The sequence below is a fragment of the Selaginella moellendorffii genome, unplaced genomic scaffold (assembly GCF_000143415.4).
Source record: "Selaginella moellendorffii unplaced genomic scaffold, v1.0 SELMOscaffold_54, whole genome shotgun sequence".
NCBI classification, from domain to species: domain Eukaryota; kingdom Viridiplantae; phylum Streptophyta; class Lycopodiopsida; order Selaginellales; family Selaginellaceae; genus Selaginella; species Selaginella moellendorffii.
In genome coordinates, this window is record NW_003314315.1 from 311,318 (window position 1) to 337,714 (window position 26,397).

The following is a 26,397-nucleotide window of genomic DNA, read 5'->3' on the forward strand; positions in this document are numbered from 1 at the left end:
CCTGGGGACATCTCTACTGCGCGCGCAACGGGATGCTTCGTCCACAGGCATTCTATGGCCTCTGGCCGCTGCTCGCCTTCGTCAACCATTCGTGCTCCTACAATGCCTCGATCGCCTTGGTTGGCCAGGCAATGTTCCTCGTCGCCAGCACCAGGATCCGGCGTGGGGAGGAGATCGTCTTCTCGTACGTTGATCCGTGCCAGCCATACTTCAATCGCCACAATGTGCTCGGCTTCCAGTGTAGCTGCCGCCGCTGCTTGCTAGAGCTCCAGCGCCCCGCCATCACCAAGCTCAAGGCTAAGTTCACACAAGCCTGCCAACACTACGAGTCTGGAGAACGCAGCAGTCTTGCGGCCATGGCCAACGACGCCAAGAAGTTGGCGAGAAAGGAGGGAGATAAGCTCGCCAAGGCATGGATTCGCACCATCTTCTGGGTGTGCTACCGCGTCAACCTCGGCCAGGAAAAGGCTGCCATCTCCTTCGATGATGCCTGGGAGCTCCACCGGGAATGCACTCCCGGCCAACTCGGCCAGCTCTCTTTCATCGTCAAGCGTCAACGCCGCGCCTGTGAGCCGATCAACAAGTTTGATGTTCTGAGAGCCTTCTCTCTAGGATTCCCGGTCGTAGCTGTCGAGGACGAGGCTGTGGCTGCAGCCATCCTTGACTTAGTTCTCGCATAACGGTATGATTTCATCTGTTTTACAGTTGTTTCATACAGCTCTTGACAATTCTCCCATTTGTTTCATACAGCTCTTGACAACTCTCCCATCTTTAGAACACTACCGCTAATGGGATGGTATGAGTTTTTCTTTTTGGTCTTGTTTCGTTCAGCTCTAACAGTTATCGCATTTTTAGGATGAAAAAATGTTAGCAGCGTGCTCCTCGGCTATGAGCATCGCTTTGCTGATTCCATCAACGTTACTGCCCTGAAACAATATGAACATGTAAACGAGACGAGAAACTAATACAAGGAAGGAGCTTACTTGTCCCTGAGCAAACATGGGCTTGCCACCACCGTTCCCATTCAATGGCTCCAAAGCCTTTCTCAGCCACTCGACAGCGCCGACTCCATTCCCCCCCACGAAACTTGGGACTCCAGCGCAGACCAGCACCTTTCTCACCACTGAATCGACACTGAAGATCATCGTCGCAACGCTCTGAAAATTAACACATCGCGGCAAGAAGTCATGATTGGTGATCGATCGAAAACACAGCCTTACTCTCTCGGTGCCTGCTGCAACACCTTCCCGGAGAGCAGTCGTGTCGAGGCCAACGTCGACTCTTAGAACGGACCATTTGAGGCCCCGCAAAACTGCCTGATCCACACGGCAAACTGTTGTCTCCATTGTTCTCTGCAGATTCGAGTCCAGAGACACCTTCTTTTGCAGCTTGACACGTTGCTTACATGTGAAAGAAACATGCCGATGAGATATCAAAACTCGAAGCACGAAAACTCTAGTACCTGGAGCTCGCTAAGTTGCTGCTGCAGATAGACCTTCCGAACTAGTGGAATTTGCGAGAAGTTTTTAAGTGCAGCGAGTTCCTGTTTGTTTACAATCCAAAGACTTTAATATGAGTCACAACGCAAATTCCAACTTGAGTAGGCGTTGGACACACGCGCAGAGAGTTCTTCCGCACGCTGGATAGCCTCCTTTGCGAGGTTCCCAGTCACCGCAACCAATCGCCTCGTACCCTTGGCGACTCCCTCTTCCGAGACAATAGCAAATGCCTCGGCCTGTCTAGTGTTCGAGAGGTGCGTTCCTGATAGTCGAATTCAGCGAGCTTTTTCGTTGCTAAACGATATCAACTTACCTCCGCACAGCTCCACTGAATGGGTCACGCAAGATGGATCATTAAGTAGCGTGGAGACTGGCTCGCCGATGGCCACAACCCGAACGGGATCAGGATAGATCTGGCGACACAAGTTTCTTATATAGAGATGACTTTGAGGATTCATATATACCTCGCCAGCAACAGTCCGGAGTCCCTGTATCTTTTTTGCCTTCTCAAGGCTTATTTCGCTCGAAAACACCTCGCAGCCGTCACGCACGAGGTCTGACACCATGTCTTCTATCTTTTTAAGCTCTTGGATTTCAATCCTTTGCCCTGTAAGGGAAACAGTCAGACCATGAATATACACAGAAAGCACGTAAAACATATTTAAATGCATCAGTACCATGGCTAAAGTCGAACCTCAGCTTGTCATGGGACACCAAGGAGCCTTTCTGCTCGACATGATCTCCGAGCACAGCCTGATTAGCAACACATCTGCATCAAAATCAAGAACATTGGTTGTGATACGTACTCTTAATGCACTGCTCAAAAGATGAGTGCTTGTATGATTTGGTGCTATCATCGATCGAATAGAGTAGTCTACCTGCAAAAAATTTATTAGAAAAAGGCAAAAAGAGAGAGAGAGAGAAAAAAAACCTTTGCAAAGACGATGTCTCCAACAGACAAAGCCCCTCGAGGGACTCCATAATGCACAACATATCCACCATATGATTGTACATTGAGCACTTGGAACGAGAAAACACTAGATTCTATTGCCCCGATATCGTATATCTGCAATGCAACAATGGAATTTAAATATTGAAAGAAAATTTATATATCACCTGGCCTCCTTGCTCTGCATAGAAGGTAGTGGACTTAAGTATCAAACCGACGACTTTCCCATCGTGGTTTGCTTCAAGGGTTTGTGTCAAGCCATCGCCAGTAACAATCGCTGCCACTGTGGTTTGATGATCGTCATAACCTTGGTATTTACCCCGGTCATTGGTTGGACTTATCCCGCACTTTTGAAGCTGGGCTATCTCCCTAGATTCCAGTGCAAAGACATTTCCACGGGCCTGATCCATTATAATAGTTACAACTTCAGTAAATCATGTCAATATTACTTGCCTTGGAGCGAGCAGTGCGAGCTTTTTGCTTTGCATTTTCCATTTCGTGATGAAAGCCATGCACGTCCACATGGAATCCATATTGCTCTTGAGCCATGAGCTGCAGGCACGTAAACCCAATAAGTAATTACTCGAACAAGACGATTTCGAAAAACCTGTGTAAGATCCTAAGTGTCCCAGAGCAAAAATGCTTCCTGTCCACTAAACATGCTATTGTTTACATCAGCAGCTGCTCTATGAAATCGTTCAACACCCTGCCACATACAAACGAAGAAGACAAAAAGATAAACACGTTACATCCACACTGTCGGCATTACCTTTGCTAACGTTCTCGAGAAACAAGCTTCTTCCTCTGCAAGAACTCTCTTGACACGATCATTCGCCGTTCTCAGCTCTGGATATGCATCACCCATAGTTTCTACAACAACATCGACCAAGCTGAAACGAAATAGTTCAAAACACCTCACAGAGTTTTCAAGTGAAATACCCGCTGAAGAAACCATCTCCACCTTTCATGATGTCAATGCCATATCGAATTGCCCGTCTGAGAATACGCCTCAACACATGACCAGGCCCTTCATTACCTGTTCAAGCCACTAAACTCGCTTAGAAAAAAGAAAAAAAAAAGTGAAAACTTTAAAAAGACCTGGTTGACAGCCATCAGCAATAGCAAACGTAAGTGTTCGTATGTGATCAGCTATTACTCGGTAAGCAGTGTCAATGAGATCAGTATCCTCCTTTCCCATTTTACCGGAGTATGGCCGTGCACCTGTGGCCTGCATTGTCATTCGTCAAAGAAAAAGCTTTTACGAGGCACAACATACCTTTTGGATTGCTTCAAACAGCGGAAGAAACAAATCAGTGTCGTAGTTGCTTGATTTGTTTTGAAGCACGGACACGAGACGTTCAAGGCCCATTCCCGTGTCGATACTTTGCGTTGGAAGGGGCGTGAGCTTGCCATCGGTTTCTCTGTTGAACTGCATTGGAGATGAAGATAGTTAGCTTCACTGTTGTAAGAGAAACCATAGTCACACCTGTATGAACACCAAGTTCCAGATCTCAATGCACATAGGATCGTCACTATTTACGAGAGAAGCTGCATTGCGACCTCCGATCCTATCGAAGTGAATTTCACTGCAGGGACCGCAAGGCCCAACGTCACCCATCTCCCAAAAATTATCCTACAGAGGAGCAAAGTATAAAAAAGAAAAAGGAAAACGCTTGAGAGAGTGCCTAAAGCTTACCTTGCAACCAAAGGGAAGAACACGGTCATGCGGTAAAAACTTGAGCCACATATCTCTGGCCTGGAGATCCGAAGGGAGGCGTAGTTTTTCATCACCGCCGAAGTATGTGACATAGAGGCGATCTTGAGGCAGCTTGTAAACCTTGACAAACAGTATGGAGAGTTTATGAAACCAGAAAGGAGGGAAAAGAAAATGCAAAGCTCATGAAACTAGGATCGGAGGAGTTTCTACCTGCGTGAGAAGTTCCCAGGCCCAGTTGATCACCTCCTCTTTGAAATAGTCACCAAAGGACCAGCTTCCTAGCATCTCAAAGAAGGTGTGGTGGTAGCTATCCTTTCCAACGTCGTCCAGATCGTTGTGCTTGCCTCCAGCGCGAATGCACTTCTGGCTGTTACACGCACGCCGGAGCGCGCTCATGGAGCCCCCATTTCCCAGCAACAGTCGCTTGAATTGGACAACACCTGGATAGCAAACAAACGAGAGCGTGAGCGATCCAGCCTTCGAATCTCACCCGAGTTCGTGAAGAGGAGCGACGCATCGTCCGGTGGAGGTAGGACGGGGCTGGATCGAACGAACTTGTGATCGCGACGCGCAAAGAAGTCGACAAACGCCTCTCTCGCCTTGGTCCCGGACCACTCCATGTTTGATTTAGGGTTTAAGAAAAACCCGTTTTAAATGGCAAAACTTTAGGGCAGGCAATTGTGATTGATAGTTGGTGCACTGGTCAAGGTTTATTATGAAGGTTGGTGTGGACAATGTTGTCCAAGTTGCCACCAATAATGCATTAAATTGCATAACTATGGGAAATGAGATATTACTTTTAAAGGATATTAAAAAGCTTCAGTTTTCATGATAATCCAGCTTATTCTACCTTGTTCATTTTATAATACTTCAGTCTTTCTTTCTATTCCAGGAGCATCAAATCTTGATAGAGTGTTGCAGCCTCTCACATATGTAAGATCATCTTTGTATTCTCTTTTCAGGTTCTAACCGATAGCATGGTAGGCCCTCCAAATGACCAAAGACAGTTGGGGATATAAACCCCCACCGGTGCCAAGTACTAGTTGTGTACCAGACTCTTGACCGAACTTGATTTCCTTGTGTTTATGTTCCAGCCTACAGAGCAGTTAAAGCTGCAGAAGCTCGTGCTAAGGCTACGGATCCAGCTCCTGTTCATGGGGCTACAGGGACATGAGATTCTCCAATCCTTCTTGGATGTTCTCTGCCTAATGCTAGTCTTGTTGAAGCTCTTTGTCCGCTGCTGCTGAATGAAGCTCCAGCTTCAACTACTTACTTCAGCCAATCTCAGAATGTTTACTCGCCTCCAGGCTTCACGGACAGCCTCGCCAGCAGCAACACCCGAGGCCAAGCGGCAGAGAATGCAGTTTGAACTCCCACAAGTTCTCTTCAAGGTATAGAATTTTTTTTAGCGAGAGACTTTTACACCAGACTTTATAAGTTCTTGTAAGTATGAGTGAGTTTCAATTATGCTGTAAAATGAAAGAAGTTCAAATCTAAGGTGAAACTGGATATAAGAAAAGCTATGACACAGCTGTAGAGGACTTTCCATCAGATAAGAAAACTGAACTAAGTAACATACTTTCAAAACTCGAAAATATTACTAGCAATCCAAATAAAAAGAAAGAAGTTTGTCACTTCATTGTGTTAGCTATGGCGACCTTGAATCGCTACTGTCACTGCTCACAGTAGCCATCACCAGTGTCTCAATATGTTGAGCTTGATCAAGTCTACAGAGCAACCATCCATCGTGATCGGTTTCCATGGTTTGGATAAGGAACCCGAACCAAAGATGCATAAAGCATCTTCATCCATGATAAGCACAAAATTATTATCCATGAATGGAATCCTCTCAAAGTAAAAAGCTTGGATGACCATTGATCCCAGCAACTGGTGTCCGTCGAATATTTCTTCATCTAGCTCACGCATTGGCTCAATGGTTTTCAAAAGCCACTAGCTATCCAGTTCCTCGCTACCTGGGGGAATGGCGAACACAATCTCGAACACCATTTGAATCACAGCACTCTTTGGTCATTGCTACCTTGAATGCACTGCTTGAGATTGGCCAAAGCTTGTTCAGCCAGATCATTTGGAAGAAGAATGCTTCTAAAGGACGGATCCATGTTCTTATGGTGTCTATTGACTAATCAACATTGTGCGCTAATTGTGACTATTCTGCCAACTAGTCAGCATGGACTGTTGACCAAGGAAGCGATCTCCAGTTCTTGCATAGCCTACCAAACTCCTCAATAAGCGCTTTAGCTACAACCTGGCGCCAGATCAACTTTACCATAGCGACCTCGCGGATCCATCGCAGGGACTCCGAGTCTCTTGGGCGTGAAGATGCACAGCTTCCTCACCTTCACGAATCCATCGCCATAGTCAGAAGAGTTCTCACAGTGGCATTTCTTTTGTAATTAGGTGTGGAATGGTATTTTTTTAATTTTAAAGGCTTGGCGGGAAGATATTTTAGGGCAGCTTCAATGCGTTGGAGAGGAGAATGTAAGGTGATCCATTCTCCGGCTCTAGATCAAGAACGCGGCACGCCGCTCGCGTCCCTCGATTCTCTTCGCCGTGGATCTCACAGGCAGCGAGCAGCGTCCTCCATGCGACGGCGTCTTCTTTTCTTGCAATCCGAGCGAGCTCCTCCGCTTCGTCGAGCCGCTTCACCCGGCCCAGGGCATCGATCAGGCAGTGGAGATGCTCTGGCAGCCGCTCCAGGTGGAAATCCGTGGCCATGGACCTGAAGAGATCGATCGCGTCTTGGATTTTCCCGGCATGGCCACATCCGGTGAGCATCGCGAGGATCGTCACAGCGTCGGGATCACTGCCGCGCAGCAGCATCTCGCGAAATATTTCGATATTTCGCTCGCAGTCCCCGCTCTGCGCGATCGCGGTGATCAAGACGTTCCATGACACGGAGTCCAGCTCCTGCGCCGAATCGATGATGTTCCTGGCGCTGTCGAGCAGGCCATTGTGTGCGTAAGCGCTCGCCATCGCATTCCAGGTGAGAATATTTCGCTCTGGAATCTGTGTGAAGCTCACGATCGCTTCCTCTATCAGGCCGTTCTGCCCGCACGCGACGATCATCAAGTTCCACGACAATAGGTCTCTCCCAGGAATTCTCTGGATCACGGCTCTGGCCTCGTCGATCGACTGTCCCCGCTGGGCATACGCCGAGAGCAGCCAGCTCCAAGATGCCAGATCTCTGTGACTCATCGCATCAAACTGGAGCTTGACGTCCTCGACCGATCCAGCTCGCGCGAAGGCTCTCAACATCAGATTCTCGGAAACTAGGCTCCTCTGAGGCATCGCTGCAAAGATCTCGTGGGCGGCATTGGCATCGCATCTCGAGTAGGCGGCAATCATCGCGTTCCAGGACACCGCATTCCTGTGTGGCATCTGGCGAAAGAAGATTTGCTGGGTGTTCTTCACATCGCCGCTCTCGGCATAGGCCTGGATCATCGCGGTGAGCACGACGAGATCGTGGTGCGGCATCCTCTCCACAACCTCTCGCGCCAGCGGCAGATCCCAGCGCGAGCAGGAACTCACCAGCGCGGTCCAGGACACGGCATCTCGCTGAGGAGCAGCGTCGAAGGTCTGTTTCGATCGATCATCCTGGCTGCTACCCGAGATCATCGTGTTCCAGGACACTCGATCCCACATTGGCATCGCCACGAAGATCGCTCGCGCCTCGTCGCCATCGCACTCTCTCGCCGCCAGTAGCAACAGCGCGTTCCAAGAGAAACCATCTCTTTCAGGCATCGCCAAGAACAAGCTCCTCGCCTCGCAAAGATCCCCGCTCTGGGCATATGCCTGGAGCATCAAGTTCCACGTTACTAGGCACCTCTGGGGCATCTTGTCCAACAGCACCAGAGATTCCCGAATACTTCCAGCTTGGCAGTACGCCCCAATGGTCCTCGTCCACGTGTTGGCATCTCGCTGTGGCATCGACTCCAGCACATTTAGAGCACATTCCAGATTCCCTGCCAGGGAATATGCGTGGAGGACGGTGTTCCAGGCACGCAGGTCCCTGTATGGCATCTTCTCAAAAACTTCCATGGCATCCCCAAGATTCCCAAGAGATACAAAGCCAGCGATGACGCTCGTCCACGCTACAACGTCTCGGTGGGGCATATTCTCAAAGAGTCTACAGGATTCCGACATATGCCCATTCTGGGCATATGCCGCGACCGCAATATTCCACGAGTGTAGATTGGGGCAGGGGATGGAATCGAAGACGTTCCTGGCGTCGTAAAGTCTTCCGAGCTTGCCGTACATTTCAACCAGTGCGTTGGAGAGGAATGTGTTGTGTCTGAGCTCTGGAGTGGAGAGAATCTCTTGGTGAATCGCCGCTGCCTTGCGGTGGTCTTTGAGAGCGCCACACAGCTTTGCCGAGCTTACCAAAGAGAGTATCTTGCGGAGCTCTTCCCGCATGGAATTGAGATGGAGAGGCAAACTTGCCTCATTGCAGGAGAAATCTCTAGCTCAAGTGTCTTTCTTTTTGCCTACGAATGGCTTTTGCCGTTCTTTTCTACGTTGATAGCGCTCTCGTCTGTAATTCCACTGTCAAGTCCCTCACGCCAATGTCATTGTAGACGCTGTGGGCGTGTTTTAGAATGGCTTGCTCGTCGCTGCCTTCTTTCACCTGTGGATTCGACTTGAGACATTCAAAGCTAGAAAAAAGGATTTTTAGAAATTCTTGCCTCGAGAAGAAGCGTCCCCACGACAAAGCCAGGGACGAGTTCCCAGAAACGAGCACGATAACACTCTAGCACGCCTTCAAGTGATCCCACCTGGGAAAAAAGTTAAGCTTAAGCTTAGTAGCTGGACGAGTGACTATACTATCACGTACTTGTCTCAGGCATTTGCTAAAAGCCGATGGAGATATCCCTGGAGGAGACATTTGCAAGAGTAATCCTCCAGAAGCGTTGAACAGAGGTAGAGCCAGGAAAAACACCGCTACCGAGACAATGCCCAAGCAAAGAGTTTCTGCGTTTTTCACCCTGGAAAAGAGAAAAACAGAAGACTATGTACAACCGTTTTCTTATAGATTCCACTTACCCAAGAGCCAAGAGCCAGGATGCAAGGATCACACCAGCGCTTCAAACATAAGAAAGACAAAGCTTAGACAACTTTCGAGTTACGAGCGATTTATGCTTTCTTACCTCCGAATAGAATCAGAGAGTACGTGGAGACAGATGGAGTGATTGTTCATGTCTTCCGCTTTCCTGTAAACTGATCATGCGCAAAAGTGTAAAACCGAAGCGCTCACTCGATAGAGAGGTACGTTACCAAAACTTATCCGCGCGTAGTTTCGGAAGAACCATACTCCCATGGCATTCACGCACAGATTTGCTACGGCTGACACGATCAAGTAGTGCCTGAGAAAAGAAAAACGTGGACCTTGATAGGACGGACAAACGAGAGAACAAAGCCTTACTTGTGCTCGGACTCGTCTTGAACGAAAGCATGCAACGCTTCCACGGCAAGAGAGAACGCGAGAAAAAGCAAAAAAAGCTGCAAAACATACGCGAAACAAGAGATGAGCCGTGGAGAGAAAAACAAAGATAAACTGGAATGCTTTTCTACAGTGTTTGTAAAGGCCGCTAGAACTTCCAATCTCTTATGCCTGCGTCGAGAAGGAAGAACACTAAAATCCCAAACAAGAGAAAAGAAAAAGCCGCGAAGCACTGACCCGTAAGTATAATCGTCGTCAGCTTTCCGCTTGGCCATGACCATCGCAAACAAGGAGAAAGTGAGCATCCCACAGCCGAAAGTGAGATGGAAAGCATCCGACACAAGACCTGAAAGAGGAAAACAAAGAAAGATTCATCATCTCAAACTTCTTTTCTCTCTTTTCTATGCTTACCAATGCGACCAGTGAGCAATCCAATGAAGAGCTCCAGCGAGGAGTAGGCGACATTGAGGAGGATGAGAAGGAGCAGCCGCTTGGTCTGCCGATTGCCATAGCTGGTGATCTTCTGCATGAGCGTGAGAGCCTTGACAGCGCCCCTCACATTCTTCCACTTGCTGCTGCTCCTGGTGGTCCCCTGGAGATCGCTCTTCCATGACGACACATTTCTAGAGAGGGCGGGACTAAACCTGGAGAGCGAGGGGGGATTCTTCCAGCTCTCCCGGCCGGACGCTGGCGATGGTAGATGATCCAAAGGCGCGGCAGCAGCAGGAGGATGGCGCTTGTTGCCCGGCGGCTGTGGGCTGAGAGGAACTGGATCGAAGCGCACAGCGTCCGGCTCCTCCATGCTAGTTTTAGGGCACGAAAAATATTGATTTAGCTCGCATTAGGATTTGCTGCTGGTGGTCCGGTTTGTTTTTTCATGGGAAACGATCTTTTTCTCTTCATACCTGAGACCATGAGCCTGCGATCGGCTCGGTTTCGTTCTTTGGATTCCAGCCGATTCCAGCCGATGAGAAAACTCGTGAGTTTTCTCATGTTAAACAGCGGCGACAGTTTTATCCACTCTAATGAGAAAGTATCCAAATTATGCTTTCGATATTTCTTTTCACTGTGTTTTTCGCTTTTCAAATTCCTGTATCCAATCTATCCCGGCAAAACATACGAGAAACATCTTAGAACAGTGTTTGTAAGCTAGACACAACACTAAAATTTCAAACAAGAAAGCACTGAAACGTAAGTATAATCGTCGTCAGCTTTTCTCTTCGCAATCACCACCGAAAACAAGGAGAAAGCGAGCATCCCATAGCCATAAGCTAGATGGAAAGCATCCGACACACGCCGTGGAAGAGAAAACAAACATAAAACCATTTCTCTTGTTTCTATGCTTACCAATACCTTGAAGAGCTCTAGTGAGGAGTACGGGAGCCGCTTCGTCATAGCTCGTCTGGGACTAAACCTGGGGGGATTCCCGACCCGTTGTCCGGCGGCTGTGGGCTGAGAGGAACTGGATCGAAGCTGCTAGTTTTACGACAGGAAGAACTATGTTACTACATTACGCCACTGCTTAAATAGATGCAAAAGACTTGCACCGCAAAACCAAGAACAAGAAGAGAAAAAGCAGAGAAAGAGATAACTATGAGAGAAAAAACAGAGGGGGAGAACTCCTGGAATGACAACGCTCAGTAAGCAACGAGAAAAGAGAAAAACAAATAGGCTTAGTGCTTCTCTCGAGATCCAGCTCGGGAAACGCAGGATAAAAGCGATGCTGCTGCTGGAGACACGGTCGGAATTGCCTGCTGCTACATTCTCGAATTGCGATTTGACTCTGATCAGTCGTCTTCGTAAATCAATCGTCAACCTGACTTAACTTTTTGTTCCATTGCCTCGAGAATTCGTGCTCGGTTGCTCCTGCTCGGCCTCCTGCAAGTTGAATTCAAAGAACTTACTTATAGCACTTGTGCTGAACGGGCTTTCACCTTTCCTTCTTCTCTGGACTTCCAAAGAAGAAGCGAAGGCGAAAACGAGTTCATCGCATGTTGAGGTCTATTGAGCGAAAAATCTCCCTTCGAAAGCTCTCAGGGATGAAAGTTCGCTGCCCAGCTTACATAGTTATCTAATAGGCAGCGAATGTCCATGCTTGAGATCTTCAGAGAAACTCCAAAAAAAGCCTCAAGCAAAAGAATGCGGCAGAGGCTGGATTTCCTGATGAAAGAGGATGAATAATAAGCAATGAAACAAACTTGCCTGAAATATTTGCTTGGCTTCGAGCACTCGCCGTGCCTTGGTAACATCCAGAGACATATCTGGGAGTCATCCAAACCGCTTAGCAAATGACCTTCTTTGAATAGACTCCACGAAAGTCCATAGCCTTCGGTCTTGTGTCCCCGGACCTTATATCCGAGCTGCACACGCCCTCTTGAGGCGGCTCCCACATTCACACACAGATTTGCTACGGCTGATACGATCAAGTAGTGCCTACGAAAATGGATCTTGACAGAGACACAAAGCCTTACTTGTGCTCGGGGGAACTAAGGCACCGGATCCACGGCAAGAGAGGCAAGAGAGAACAAGAAACAGCAGAGAATTGATCCGTAAATAATCGTCATTGGCTTTGTCTTCGCGATGATCGGAAACAAGGAGAAAGTCCGCATCCCACAGCCGAAAGCTAGATGAAAGCATCTGGGAAGAGAAAACAAAGAAACTCTCGTCTTAAAGTCTTTTTTCTCCTTGCTATGCTTACCAACGCAACCAGTGAGGAATCCAATGAAGAGCCCCAGCGAGGAGTAAGGAGGAGGAGGACGAGAAGCAGCCGCTTTGAAATCGTGATATTGCATGAGCATGAGAGGCTTCACATCCTTCCACTTACTACTATGACGACACATAGGTGGAGAGCGAGGGGAATTTTAGCTCTCCCGACCGGACGCTGGCAGTGATGCTCGTTGACAGGCGGCTGTGGGCTGAGAGGAACTGGATCGAAGTATTTTGTCTGAGATGATATTCCTTTTACAAGAACGTAGGTTGCGTCATTTTGCAAACGAACTATATCTTCAACTATGTTTATGTAGGAACACAAATGAATCTATATCATTGAGCTCTACTATTGAATGTTGTTAGGAATTGCTACTTTCAAAGGGGTGGTCTCGTTGGCTGTTAATTCTTCAAAACTTCGCAACCAAAAATAAAAAACCAGGAGCGCTCGTAGGGCATAATGGGAGGTAACCAGCCGCGCTGTAGTGGTTTTATGCTGCCTCCGCCGCCCCGTGTCCGTGGCAGCAAATGGCTTCAGGAGGGGGAGGTCGAGTCCCTGGCCAGTAGCAAGTGCGAGGTGAGCTTACTCCCTTTTGGTACCTTAGACGACTGTCCTCGCAAGAGAGTGGATTGGAGTAGACTTGTGCAAGGCTGTGTACAAGAAGGCGGGAATGCTAGCTGGGTCGATTGCTTGGCGATTTGTGCAAGAGCCATGGCTAAGATCAAGGCACCCAAGCTTGAAACTCGGCCTGGAGGAGAGATGGTGATGCTATCTCTCAAAGGAAGCACGTCAGTGTTGAAAGCGAAGAAGATTCCCGATCACTTGTTGGAGGCGCTGGTAGCTCGGCATCCAGTGGTGACCAGCCTGCGCTGCAACCAGGGACGCGTGATCGATCCTGGCTTTACTACTGGTCATCTCAATCCGTATCCATTCTACAATGGAGACTACAATCTGGACTGTATCCCACGCTGCTCGGTTTTGGTAGGCTACGACTGCACCATCTTCGACACAGCATTCAACATAGTTTATAATGTTCGTAAAACCGGGGTTGACTTACTCACTGGAGTGGGAGAGATCGTACTCGTGCCTATGTAAGATTTCTGTCTGATTCCGTCTGAATAAACTACCCCCTGTGTATTTGCTTTGTGTTTTATGGTGTTTGCGAATGGAGGGACTACATGAAAATGCCTCCAGAGGTGGACCATGGTGGAGTCATTCGAAAGCTCCCCTTCTGATGTAGACACAGTCTTGGCTCGACTTAGATTTTCCTAAAACAGGTGCCCTTTCAGCATCCCAGAGACATATCTGGGAGTCATTCGAGCAGTTGGCAAATGACCAGAAAGTCCATAGCCTCCCCTCTTGAGGCGGCTCCCATATTCACACACAGATTTGCTGTGACTGATAGGATCAAGTAGTGCCTGAGAAAATGTATCTTTACAGGAAATACAAGAGAGAGCAACCTTACTTGTGCTCGGACTTGAACGAACGCGAGAAACAGAAGCGAAAAGAAAAAACTACAGACCCATAAGTATAATTGTTGTCTTCGCGATGATCGGAAACAAGGAGAAAGTCCGTATCCCACAGCCGAAAGTTTGGTGGAAGAAAACAAAGAAACTCTCGTTTTTTCTATGCTTACCAATGCGACCAATGAGCACTCCAATGAAGAGCTCCAGCGAGGAGTAAGGAGGACAACCAGCCACTTCGTCATCGTGATCTTCTGCATGAGCGTGAGACGCTTCACATTCTCCCACTTACTACTGTGCTCTTCCAAAACGACTGTGAAGAGTGAGGGAATTTTTAGCTCTCTCGACTGGAAAAATATCTTACTTTGCTTAGCAATGCGTTGACATCCAATTTAATTACAGATGAAAATTTTGAAAGGCTTTGTTGGCTTGATCAGCCCAATCGTCAACATGGCCTCGAGAATTCTTGTCTCTGGCTCCTGCTTGGCCTCCTGCAACTTGAAATCGTGCTTAATTTCTTTTCGAAGGAGGTGAAAGAACGAACTTACGAATCGCATTGCATCGGCTGCGATGAGCGGGCTTTGACCTCTTCTTCTCTGGAAAATGATTGATCTCCCTTCGAAAGTTCTTAAGCATAAATGCTTGCTGCCACTGCACGAACAGAGCTATGGAAAAAAAAACTCCAAAAGAAACTTTTAAAAAACCTCAGTAAAAGTCTGCGACAGAGGCTGGATTCCCTCCTGCATTTTTTGCGCCTCATGGAGAGCGCACGCATACCTCTGCAATCAACGAGCATTCTTCCAGCCAGTAAATTAAAAGGTGACCACTTACAGCCCTCAAGGAAGATATGGTCTGGACTGCAGGAACTTTGTCTTCCTTCTCGCCACTGCAATCACCGTGTTGCTCAAAGTTGCCTTTGAACAACTCGGTGATTGCAATAGCAAGATGTGGAGCGACGCTTGGCTCCGCCGCAATAGCTCGCAGTTCGTCGTTCAGAAGACGCATCGACTCCAACTCCGTCGTCTGCCCCTGGAAAGAAAGCATCAGACAAATGTCATGAACGTCAATCTTCTTACCGGGCCTCCATGGCTGGAGCTTTCTTTGTGCTTCTTGTTGCACGGAAGAACTTCCAGGGATGCGGAGTCTCTCTGCCTTTTCTGACTCTCCTGATCCTGTCGTCGCGGCGCCCCCGAGCTCTGAAGTGTAGACACATGGAAATCCAGCATCTGGTTTATAAGGAAGTCGTGGGAAGAGACGTCGTGGCTATCATGGGGATGATCGATCGGAAGGACCTCCATTGCAATGAACAAGATTCTCACGAAGAAAACGAAGCTAAAACAAAAAATCAGCACTCAGGAAAGAAAACGAAGCAACTAGAACAAAAAATCGGGGAAGAGCTACCCGAGGAAGCTGAAAGGCCAACGGCCACTGGCACCTCAAGAATCAGAGACTACAAACATGAGATCTGAAAATTTCTCAATCCATCCATGTCTTGGAAATGTTGACGAGTATACCGGATATTCCAGGTATATTCTTCAAGCTTCACCAACTAAAGAAAATCTTCTTTTATCAATTTGTTGCAATCGCCATGTCTTCCGCGACGTCGTCCTCGTCGTGGTAGATGTTCTCCGCCATCTGCCATATCTGGAGAATGTTGTCCTCGGCCACGCTCGCCACAACCCAGTCGTCCTTGTTGTTCCACGAGAAATCCGAGATCTTGCTCGTGTGGCCGCCGTGAATAAATAAAAGCTCCGGAGGGCCATCCTCGGCGTCCTCTGGTGTTTGTTCTTCACCAATCCTGGCAGAAAAAAGAGCGACTTTTACGATCGAACGAGTGAAAAGATCTTTTTCTCTTCATACCTGCTGAGATCCCAGACCATGAGCCTGCGATCAGCTCCACACGAGGCTAGAATGGTTTCGTTCTTTGGATTCCAGCCGATTTGAAAGACCTCCTCCCTGAATGTCAGTGTGAGAAGCTACAACGATTAGAAAGGAAGGATTCTCTACCTGTGATTCACAAATGTATGCAACGGACTCGTGAGTTTTCTCATGTCGAACAGCGCGACAGTTTTATCCGCTGATCCAGTTGCTAGCACCCACTCGTTTAAGGGATTAAACGCTAAACAGTTCACCTGTAACCAAGATCTTAACGAAAAAACGAGAAAGTGTCCAAAGCTCTGCTTACCTCGTTCTTATGAGCTTCAATCGCGTGCAAAGGCTTGTCCACGGTCTGGACTCTGATGTCCCAAATAAATAAGTGACGATCATCGCCTACAGAGCCGAAGAGATACTCGTGCATGCAATGCCACGCGACGTCTTCCACAACATTGTTGTGTGCCTGTGAACAAAGAGAGAGTTTGAATCATCTTACAAACGGGATGAAAATGAAAGAATGAAAAAAACCTGCCTGAAAGATTTGCTTGGCTTCGAGCACTCGCTGCGCCTTGGTCACATCCCAGAGACATATCTGGGAGTCATCCGAGCCGCTTAGCAAATGACCTTCTTTGAATGGACTCCACGAAAGTCCATAGCCTTCGGTCTTGTGTCCCCGGAGCCTTATATCCGGGTTGCAAACGCCTTCTTGAGGCGGCTTGGAAGGGTGCTTGCTGTAGTCGAAAACAAAAACCTCGGCACTCACGGTCTTGGTGGCGATCACAAAAGGATTTTGTGGCATGTAACGAGCTCTATTCACCTCGCCATCGTGGTTGATCTGTTGAATCACCTGGACCTGGAACAAAACTCCATCATGTCAAGAACAAAAACTTCAAGTGGAACTAAGAACTAAAAAAAATCCAAGGAGCTAGAACGCCACCAGCAAGAACTTCCAAGGACTAGGAAGATAAAAATCTGGAATCTAGAACGACACGACGCCTCTAAGACTAAAAAGAGGATTTTTTTCCTTACCTTTCCAGTGGCAGACCCGAAGCCGCCCATCTCACCACGCTCGTCGTCATACACCCGAGCATCGCTCTCGGTGTCCTCCAGAGGGAGCTGGACCTCGGCGATCATCAAGAAATTGGGCTCATTGTCGGAGGTGTGAGTGCCCAAGATTAGCTTCTGGACCGAGTAATCCTTCCCTGGCGGCTCCACCCGATCTGGCAGCCACTGCACCGTGAGCGACGGCCACTCGAGCGCGTGCGTGATCACCAGATCATAGAGAAAGGGCGTGTTCTTCTTCCAAATCTTGTACTCCTCGTTTACCAGGCGCTCCTCCGACTCGTCGCGGAACTCCTCGTCCTCCTTCGACATCGCGCGCGGCAAATGCAGACCTGTGACAAGCTCCTCCCCGCCCGCGCGCTCGCTCCTCGCTCTCCCGCCGCAAGAGAAAACCCTAGGGCGCCAAAAACCTTGGAACCGTCCACGTGGGCAATACTTCCAGGTGGACGCGACACGTCGGATTTCTGCCAGCAGTTACGCCTCGGTGGCATTCTCTTTTGGGGGGAAGTTAAGATTAGGGTTCCTGGGGGCGCGGCAATATTTCGAGAGCGCTATGGCGACTGCGCGACCCGATCGGCTGTGAGAGATGGGGCGGCCGTCTGTGTTTGTGGTGATATTCATCATTGTAGCTCACATTATCTCTTTCGCGATGTCTCTTGGGGCGGAGACTCGACGAACAAAGGTAAACCTCTCGCGCTCTCTCCGAGAGATTTTTCATTGCGAGTCTTCCAGGTAGTTTGGGAGTATGATCCCAATAACCAGTACTACTATTGCAAATACAAGCTAGACATCGCTAGTGGTCTCGCTGGAGCGGCCTTTGTATTTAATCTCCTCTCGTTTCTGTTGATCATGGGAATGACCAAGTGCTACTGCTGTGCCGGTCCTCACAAGCCCAGTGGAAATCGATTCTGTGCACTCCTCTCCTTTTTTCTCCTCATGTAAGTAGCTTTGGAGCTTTTCATTCCAGCTTTGATTTTCTCTTCGTTGTTCTTGCAGAATCGTGTTTATAATTGCCGAGGCTTGCCTTCTCGCCGGTGTCAACCGCAACCAAATGAGAACAAAGACGATATACTTCCAGGGGCAAAACGTTCCCGACTGTGAGACTATAAGCAAAGGCATCTTCTCGGCGGCGGCGGCGTTTACGTTCTTCTGCCTGATACTGAGCTTATCCTACTACGTTTCAGCCGCAAAGTCGGAAGATAGCTATCCGCTGCCTCCGCGGCCACCGTCGGTCGGGATGACAATGTTTCCCCAGCAGCCATCCGGCCCGAGTCCCTATGCCTTGTAAGCTCCCGCTTTTCACGACGACGACGAACTCCGGGACTTCTTCTTTCAACTTTCCTGGAAGCGATCGGTCACACGAAGTAAGTTTTTTTTTTTTTTTTCCTCTCTTATGGACAAAACGTGATAATGTAATCGCCACCGCTTGGACAGGGAACCAATTTCGGATGGCAATAGTGGTTGCGACACTGGATAGACTTACACCCGGCAGCGGTCGGGGAGATGGCGAGGGGGACGCTCCCGCGAGAGAACCTGATACCATAAAAGTCGGTGTCTCCGGAGTGGCCGGAATTGAGCTGGAACTCGGCTATACTGGATGGAAGAAGGTTGGTAATGTAGAAACTTCCCGAGAGAGCTGCGGTGGATTCAACAGGGACCTGTCCGGTGCCTCCAGCCTCGAGCGTGAAGACGTTCCTCAGCGCCGTGTGGTCTCCTTCCATATGCATCTGGACGTTGAGAGTGAAGTCGCAGTTATTCCTCGTCTGGAATGTGGTCTGGAAAGTCACAGCTGATCAGAGCAGGACAACGATCGTTAGAACCATAGATCTGCAGGTGGAAGGGGAAAAAGCAAGGCCCGCAAACAAACCGTGAACTGGGATCGTCGAAAAGAGCAGTAGCAGCAGCGAAGCTATGATCTTCTTCATCTTGGTCGGGGGCAAAATCACGCACGCAGCAAAGCTCCGGCTTATGAATCGCGGCCCGGGGAGAAATCACACAAAGTAATCGGATGTAAACATGGTTTTCCAGGAGAGCTTGAGTGGATATCCAGGAGTCCAGATAGCTTTCACGAGGAACAACAGAGCTCCCACTATGGCGACACTTGGAAGAGTGTCAGAGGTGGTATATTGCGATCCAAAACTCCACTATCGTCACTAAATCAAATAGAATCGGCATATTCCATATTCTATTTCCCGCATAAACCCTAGAAAGAAAATTTTGTGGACTGGAGGCGGACAAGGTGCTGCACTTGGTGAAGCACTGCTGCTACTGGATTTGCCGCCATCGTTCTCCATGAGAATCGCGAGCGCGCGAGGTTTTCACTTTGGGCCGATGTTCCGCGGCATAATCCGTGATGAAGAGCATTTTGGAGGAAAAAATTTGTTTGATTGATACGAGTGAAGATGCTGCTCCCCAGTGACTGGTTTCTTCATTACGAAGGTTTTTTCTTTTCTTCTTTCCTTCTTGATTTTCATTTTAACTTCTTACAGGTTATAGTAATGCGATGAGATTCCCAACACTCTTTGATGATTTACTCGACCATCTTCCTCTCTGCTGCAGACACTGCTTTTGCTACGACAGATATGACTCCGTCGCTAGGCTCTAATATGAACGAACGCGGGAAAGATTAGAAAGCTTTTAGGCTAAGAGACTTACCATGCCGTTTAATCACGGCCTTCTTCCCATCTTCGAAAGTGGTGAAGATCGTGTAAGGAGCTAGATTCTTATCAAACTCAGTTTCTAACTGCATAAGCATATGATCAGAAAACATTGAATACCAGAAATATACCTCTGCCGGATCTGTATGCTTCACAAAGATTTCCAGAGAGACTTACGCTTTAGAAACATAAAAAGCGGTGAAGGGTCCACTCAAGAAAGGGCTACACTCGTTTACCCAGACTTCTAAAGCGTTCTGGTGCAGAGGCAAAGATTTGACTTCGTTAAACCTGGACGAGGTGATCATCCGCGTATGTTTACTGTGCTTTGTGCAGTCTATAGCTCTTGAGAAGGCTCTGAAAGAGTCTTACGATGGACTTCTACTAGGAGAGCTTATATAGCCTTTTTAGTAAATCTTCTCCTCCACCAATCTGTTAATAACACTCGTCCTGATGGGACAGGATTTAGTCAGTGGAAATTCATCGTGAGTCTTATGTTCGGCTGTCAGGAGTCACAAGATTTCCTAGATTATTACTTCGTAGACTTACAGGACGTTGATTTGCAGCCACTAAGGACTCGGACACGGCTTTTTGTCAAGGTAAATTCACTCTAGCAGCTCTGACTAAACTAGACATGGCTATGCCAGTCTAGTTTCTGGAAGTCATCAAAGCAGGGACTCAAGAACAACGAGTCAGATGTTGCTCTTGATGATTCCTCGTGGTTCTCAGCCGACAATTTCTTTTGGTTGCTCTTGAAGGTAACTACATTTTTACATGTGTCACGTTTTTCTCATCTATACCTGGCAGGACTCATAGCTACAAAAACGGCTGGGATCCTGGCTGTGTTCATTGTGTTTCATGAACACGGCCATGGGTCGTGTTCCCATGGCTGTGTTCATGAACAATATATACTATTACAAACACAGGCCATGATCCCGGGCCGTAAACACCAACTTAGGGCACATGCAACAATCTAGAGTGCACCACACATGGTGCAGCAATCTAGCATACTGTAGGGATAAAGCATCCTTTTTCATGGTGGTGGAATGAGGTAAGTGTGCTTGAGAGCAAGGTTTGGTCATGCAAATATTGCACAATGGTGAACAAGCTCAATGACATTGATCATGTGTGAGGTAATATGTTTGGAGAAGGCTTAAGCAGCAAGGATATTGTGCATTGCCCCTTTATCCTAAGGTAACAAGAAGATAAAACTGGTTAATGTGAAAAAGGTTATTGACTCTGAAAAAGGTAGAAGGGGGAAGAAATAGTTGAATATAGAACTTTTATGGACACGTGGCACGGTTTAGGTTCTGCTTATACATGAACTATGGACACGTGGCATATGACACGTGGCACATAATTGTGTTATCCTATGGTAAATTACCATAGGATAAAGGGTAAAAACCACATGCGCTACATTTGGTATCAAAGAGTGAGTCTTGGCGAGTACTATCTAATGTGATTGGGCAACTAATTTCATTGCATACGCAGAGATAAAAACGATGATCCGAATGGGTACATATTTAGGTGCAAAGACTTCGCATTCGTTCCTTGGGTATGGATTTGCTTACCTTTTTGTACTGTAATAATGTGAGCTTGCTCTTGGGCTCATAAGTTAGATATAAATTGTTTTGTTTGCACAAGTTGCTTGGGCTCGTTAGTGAGGCACATTAGCAACTTGAGGTTACACTTTGAGTTGGTAGGATTAATGTTAGCCTATTGTTAGTTCCATGAGTTGTTCCATATACCGTGAGTTGAAAATAAACCTTCTTTGGGTTTGTTATGAGTGGCAAATAAGCTGGTTCGTAGCTGTTTAGCATGGCACTAATGGATACTTCTTAAGTATGATTATAAGTGGATCAATTAAGACTGTAGGGATTAGTTTATTGGTTCAAGTAATCATTGCCATGCTCTCTCATAAACTTTTCTTGGATTGAATTGAAGGCAGTGCGAAACCAAGCATGAGGTTTAGTCAAAGATGAGATAAAAAAGAGAGTCATCAGGGATGAAGGATCAAACACGTAAATCATTTTCTCTTCTTGAAGAAATGATTTACAACGAAGTGTGACTCATTGCTCATGTTCATAATATGCAATCAAGAGTCCCTATCTTGATGCATGTTGGTTATGATGGTTTTGTAAATGGTGAGTCGTGGGATGGATAGCGGTAAAGCACTAAACCATTTTGTCTAGGCTTGCTATTGAAGACTTGGGTTGCAATGCTCAATTCTTTTTCGGGGAACCTTGCTATTGCTCCTTGAGTAGCTTGGTGTTGGATTAATTTGAGATTAATCGGAAAAAGAGTGGGATGAGTTTGTCCGTGTTGTGAACAAAATTTAGTGGTGTTAAGTGTTGTAAGTCTTTATCGATGGAGTGTGGCATTTATGTTGCATTTTGTCGAGTCTAGTTCACATTTGATACTCACATAAACCTTTGTAATAGTGATAGGTGCATTGCTCATTGTGCTCAAGTGATAATCAAGTCATTGTGATTTTATATCATATCCATGTGATAGTGAGCAATGTGTTTATGAAGTTGTTTGGTTAAATAATGATCAACCCCAAAGTGGTTGATGGTAAAGTTAGTTTACTTACACATAGTAATATTGTAGTAGCTTTGATTAGATTCTTGATGGTGGTCTATTATGCTAAGCTTAAGTTGGTTCTTTGGTTCCTTGAGGGTTTGCCCATTGAGGTGTTAGAAGGGGTTGTAGCATCTATTTGTTATAACTTGTCAAATGATCCATTAACACTTGGAGTAAATTGTTGAATGGAGAAGATGTATATGTACACAACCAAAGAGAACGACTTGAGAGATGATCCATAGGGTTCAAATATAAAGGGAAAGGGCCTATATGGGGTTAAATGTTTTTGGGTTTGAATAGTACTGGGTTGGGTGACTTTCGGGAAGTCCAAACTCAATTGAGGCATTAACATCACTAGCACTTATGTTAGTGGAAGTGGCATTGTTATTTCAAGTGATGAGGAATTTTCCTTAGAGCTTGATTTTCCATGTCATTTTTTTTATTAGTGTTTTGGCTTCACATTGGATCTTGAAGGTAGTTGAAGAAGAGTGTTAGTACAATGTGGATATCCGAAGATGTGGTCTTTGTGATCAAGTCTTGGATGTTCACTTTGTATTTTGTGGATGTTAGTGTTGGATATCGAAAAAATGGGTAAAGATGTTCGATGCTTAAGCATACTATTGGTTATGAAAATTTGTGTCGAGGTGAATCTATGTGAAGTTGTTGGTAGGAGGAAGTTTGTTGAGTCTTGAAAGTTTGCATTCCTGGACTGAGAATTATTCTTTCTTTAGGATGGAAATTTTTTTGCAAATTTTCTTAAACTTTTCCAATAGCTGATTTATTGATCATTTTGTCCGAAAACCATTCCGTTTTCGAAAGCCAATACAAACTAATGAAGGGGTTGGAATTGACTTCGGTTGACTTAAACCTTAGTATGTAGTTTGTATGATGCGGCCCAAAAGGGATGTTGACTTTTGAGGCTAAAGTAATTGAGTTGGATAGAGTTTAGAGTTGGTGTAAAAAAGTGACTGTTGCGCTTTTCTAAAAAGGGTGACTTTTGTGCTTTTCTTCTATAGCATTGTGCTTTGTGATAGGTTGCATTTTGCATTTCATTAAACTCTATGAGAGTAGTGAGCTCTGACTGATCTTGACTTGGTCTTAGTAGCCTTGCTCCTTGGCTAAGGATGGTGATATCCAACTTAGTTGTTTAAAGTTGAGATGTTAGTACCTATATTATAGCTTTGTCTATGAGGAGGTTGTGTATTGATATGAGTCCATCTCATAGTCTTCACTTTAGTTTAGACTAAGTGTTCATCATGCATAGCTAGCCTTTTCAAAGCATGCTTAGAGATATTGGCTAAATGCATTAGTGAACTTATTTTGGTTAAGTTAGATTCGAGTGGTCATTTAGTTTATACTTGTCAATGAACCTATATCTTGTACATGAGGTATTACATTACTATTAGACAAATATATGACATGATGGCATGAGTTTCATGTTTGGGTTTTATGAAGGAAATTTGAAAGAGTGATTGTCGATTGCTTGGCAACTAGTGATTGCTTATAGACTTCATCAAGGATTGTTTAACACTTGCTTCACTCGATGATGATTTAGTAGTGATGGGCTTGCTTTACCAAATGGTGTTGCAGAGGATCGTGTTGTTAGACTTACATGGTTTTTCCATGTTCCACCTCTGTCGATATCATTTTTGGTTGTGTTTACTCTATAGTATTGGATTTCATTGAATCTTGGATATGGTGATTCACTCCTTGCGAAAGTGTTATCTGTAACTAAATATTGTTGAAGAATTAGTCTCAGATACTGACTAAAGTATCTTTGACTTTGGTTAGCTTGGTTGCTAGAGAGTTTTGGGTAGTGATTCACTCTTACTTTCTTTTAGCTTTATTTTAGTGTTGATGACATTGAAGTGATGCTTGTCATTGAAAATATTAATGTTAAGACTCGAATGAAATGAAATGTATCTCCATAAGATTGATATTGAGTTTCATTAGTCTCGATAAAGATAATGTTGATAATTTGGCTTTAGTTTTGTGTTGTTGGTATTCGTGCATTTGCTAATTAACAATTATATTGACGTTCAAATGAACTGAGTAGCAAGTTTGAGTTAGTTGTGTTCTAGACGAGATTGTTTAGTTGAGGTTAAGTTTTGACCTTTTCCTTGAAAGGTGATTTAGTTGTAAACTATGCTAGCCTTACAAGTGAAAGAATTAGTGATTGATATTGAAGTGATTGAATCCTTATTAGATTTGAGTTTGATATATTAATCATTAATAATTCTTTTTAAATTTGTTATGAAGTGAGTTACGTTTTGCTATAGATGGATTCATGGAGGATCATTTAATGATCACTTGTTGAATATAACTTTGTTGTGCTTAACTTTTGGATTGATGCAGAAATGCTCTTCATTATCTTTGGCATTATGAAGTTTGGCTTATGGATGTGTTGAGGAAGATATTATGGGTTACACTATGATTTCTTTTTTAGTATTGAAATTAGTTCATGCAAGACTTGTGATCATTATTAGGCAAGACTTGGTTATAGGTTTCTTCAAGGTTTTGGTTCCTTGAGTTTTGTGCTCATTGTTTCATTTGTTAAAAGTTGTTGGGGAAGGCATTTTGGCTCCTAGCTTTAATGTCGAAGTTAGTATTTGCATCAAGTAATCATTGGTGATGATTGATTATCATTTAGGATAATTGATTATCCTTGTTAGAGGTTTTGCTTGATTATTATTAGTACAGAATGGTTTGCCATTCTTCAAGATGGTGGATTCTTTCTTTGACAATGATTCTGCATATCTCTTTTTGATGGGATGATTGATGATCTTTTATGATGGTTAGTTGTTCTCTTTGATGGCTTATGGCTTTTTGCAATACCACATGTTCTTTGTGGTTTACTCTGGATTGGTTTCTTAGGTTTGAGATATTGATAGAATGTTGCTAACACTTACTTAAGCAACTTGAGTACCTTTGTATTGTTGACTGAGATTTATTCAGATTGGTTTCTATGATAATTGACATGAATAGGTGTTTGTTGGTCTTACCACATTCATTCTGTTCTGTTGATTGTTGCTCGAGTTAGTTCTAATAGATTATGATGTTATTTCCTTTGGGTGATACATTCGCGAGCATTGTGCTTGTCGATTAAAGATACTTTGTGTTCTTTGAGTTATCTTTGGTAAGTTGTTTAGCATACTGTCTACAATCATCGGTAGTTAAGTTTTCTCATTGAGTTTACTTGATGATATACTTACTATTGAATTTTGTTGGATGATGAATCCTATGTTTTCTAACTATAGTGATCTTGGTGGTTCCTATACTGTAATACTGTTTTATTGGATAATAACTTACTTGGAATACTTTTGTGTTCTAATCTAAGTTTTATTCACTGATAATTAAGTCTCTAAGATATCATTGTCTATAACTTTGATATTGTCCATCTATTGATCTTTGAGTTTGGGCCAGTATAGGCAGATTGGCTTCGGCACTTTGTGTGCATGGTGAAATCTCTAGTCATGAAGTAGCTACTGTTCATTGGTCACATCACTCACCTCTCTGTCGATGTTCCTTATTCCGTTAAAAGGGCATGACCGTGTAAACAACTCTAACTGCCTATTTACAGTAGTTTATCTAAACTTTACCGACGAGTTTGGTTTCTTTGCTCAAGAGGGTTAGAGCCTTTAGCTTCTCTCTCTATATCCCTATGGGTAGGGGCGTATCACACTTTTGTAACCTAGGTGACACCCAGAGCAGCAAGGGTGGCTAACTCCGTTGGTTATTTCCTTGTCGGTGACGGCTGGAAGGTGTCTAAGTTGGTAGCGCATCCGCGTTAGACAAAGAAATTGCCTCCTAACTCATTTAAGTTGGTGCATTTCTCACATAGTATGAATACCATGAACTTTTTCTGGAGTTATTTCCTTAGCAGTATTTTAGACTAGAGTATGCATCAATGAGGATGTCAATCTTCCCTAGGGGGGGAAAGTGTTGCGAATGTAACTTCGGGTATCAAAAGTTACTTGTCAGCCAGTCCTTACAGACACTCTTTCCTTACTGCCACGATACCAGGAGGCCTGTATTGTTAGACCCTTTATTCATCCCTCTGGTTCAAGTATTAGTAAACTGGACTTTGCATCTATACTTGGCCGGATGAGCATAAGGACAGAATTCCTAAGTGTTTATTGAGCCAAACATATTTGGCCCGGCTTTTTAGTTCTCTTTTGCTCTGTCTTACACTGGTTTGACAAGAACCCTCGCTTATTGAAACTAATCCCTTAATATTGTTGGATGATAGCTTACCATCTTTGCCAAACACCCTCGCTATTATACCTTTTATGTTAGTCTCATTTCGGTCCCAAATGTTATTTATGGAAAGTGTCTAAATTTGCTCATTTGGCATATCTATAGAATGTAGAGATTGTTCTGAACACAGTGGTGTTCATCTCATGTCCAAATTCGTGTTCTAGCGCCATTCC

At 45.5% G+C, this 26,397-nt stretch overlaps 4 protein-coding genes and 1 pseudogene across 4 annotated transcripts; all 5 read right to left on the reverse strand.

Moving 5' to 3' along the window:
- Positions 1-1,567: 1,567 nt before the first annotated feature.
- Positions 1,568-6,455, reverse strand: LOC112350769 (annotated as a pseudogene).
- A 176-nt stretch (positions 6,456-6,631) lies between these two features.
- LOC112350770 (pentatricopeptide repeat-containing protein At1g19720-like) lies at positions 6,632-8,599 on the reverse strand. Its single transcript, XM_024687567.1, has one exon. It carries the CDS (start codon positions 8,597-8,599, stop codon positions 6,632-6,634), a length of 1,968 nt encoding a protein of 655 aa, XP_024543335.1.
- A 43-nt stretch (positions 8,600-8,642) lies between these two features.
- Positions 8,643-10,431, reverse strand: LOC9661490 (metal tolerance protein C2). The gene is made up of 10 exons (XM_024687764.1): positions 10,035-10,431; positions 9,861-9,969; positions 9,755-9,794; positions 9,606-9,682; positions 9,458-9,546; positions 9,331-9,400; positions 9,227-9,265; positions 9,018-9,168; positions 8,869-8,958; positions 8,643-8,810 (listed from the first exon to the last, which is right to left on the reverse strand). Exons 1-10 carry the CDS (start codon positions 10,423-10,425, stop codon positions 8,697-8,699), a joined length of 1,170 nt encoding a protein of 389 aa, XP_024543532.1. The 5' UTR covers positions 10,426-10,431; the 3' UTR covers positions 8,643-8,696.
- A 4,748-nt stretch (positions 10,432-15,179) lies between these two features.
- On the reverse strand, positions 15,180-17,136 carry LOC9661053 (WD-40 repeat-containing protein MSI1). Its single transcript, XM_024687761.1, has 6 exons — positions 16,698-17,136; positions 16,201-16,521; positions 15,979-16,131; positions 15,801-15,925; positions 15,654-15,749; positions 15,180-15,591 (listed from the first exon to the last, which is right to left on the reverse strand). The coding sequence occupies exons 1-6, from the start codon at positions 17,040-17,042 to the stop codon at positions 15,363-15,365; spliced, it is 1,269 nt and encodes a 422-aa protein (XP_024543529.1). The 5' UTR covers positions 17,043-17,136; the 3' UTR covers positions 15,180-15,362.
- A 985-nt stretch (positions 17,137-18,121) lies between these two features.
- Positions 18,122-18,874, reverse strand: LOC112350771. Its single transcript, XM_024687568.1, has 2 exons — positions 18,598-18,874; positions 18,122-18,519 (listed from the first exon to the last, which is right to left on the reverse strand). Exons 1-2 carry the CDS (start codon positions 18,653-18,655, stop codon positions 18,122-18,124), a joined length of 456 nt encoding a protein of 151 aa, XP_024543336.1. The 5' UTR covers positions 18,656-18,874.
- Between the last annotated feature and the right edge of the window lie 7,523 nt (positions 18,875-26,397).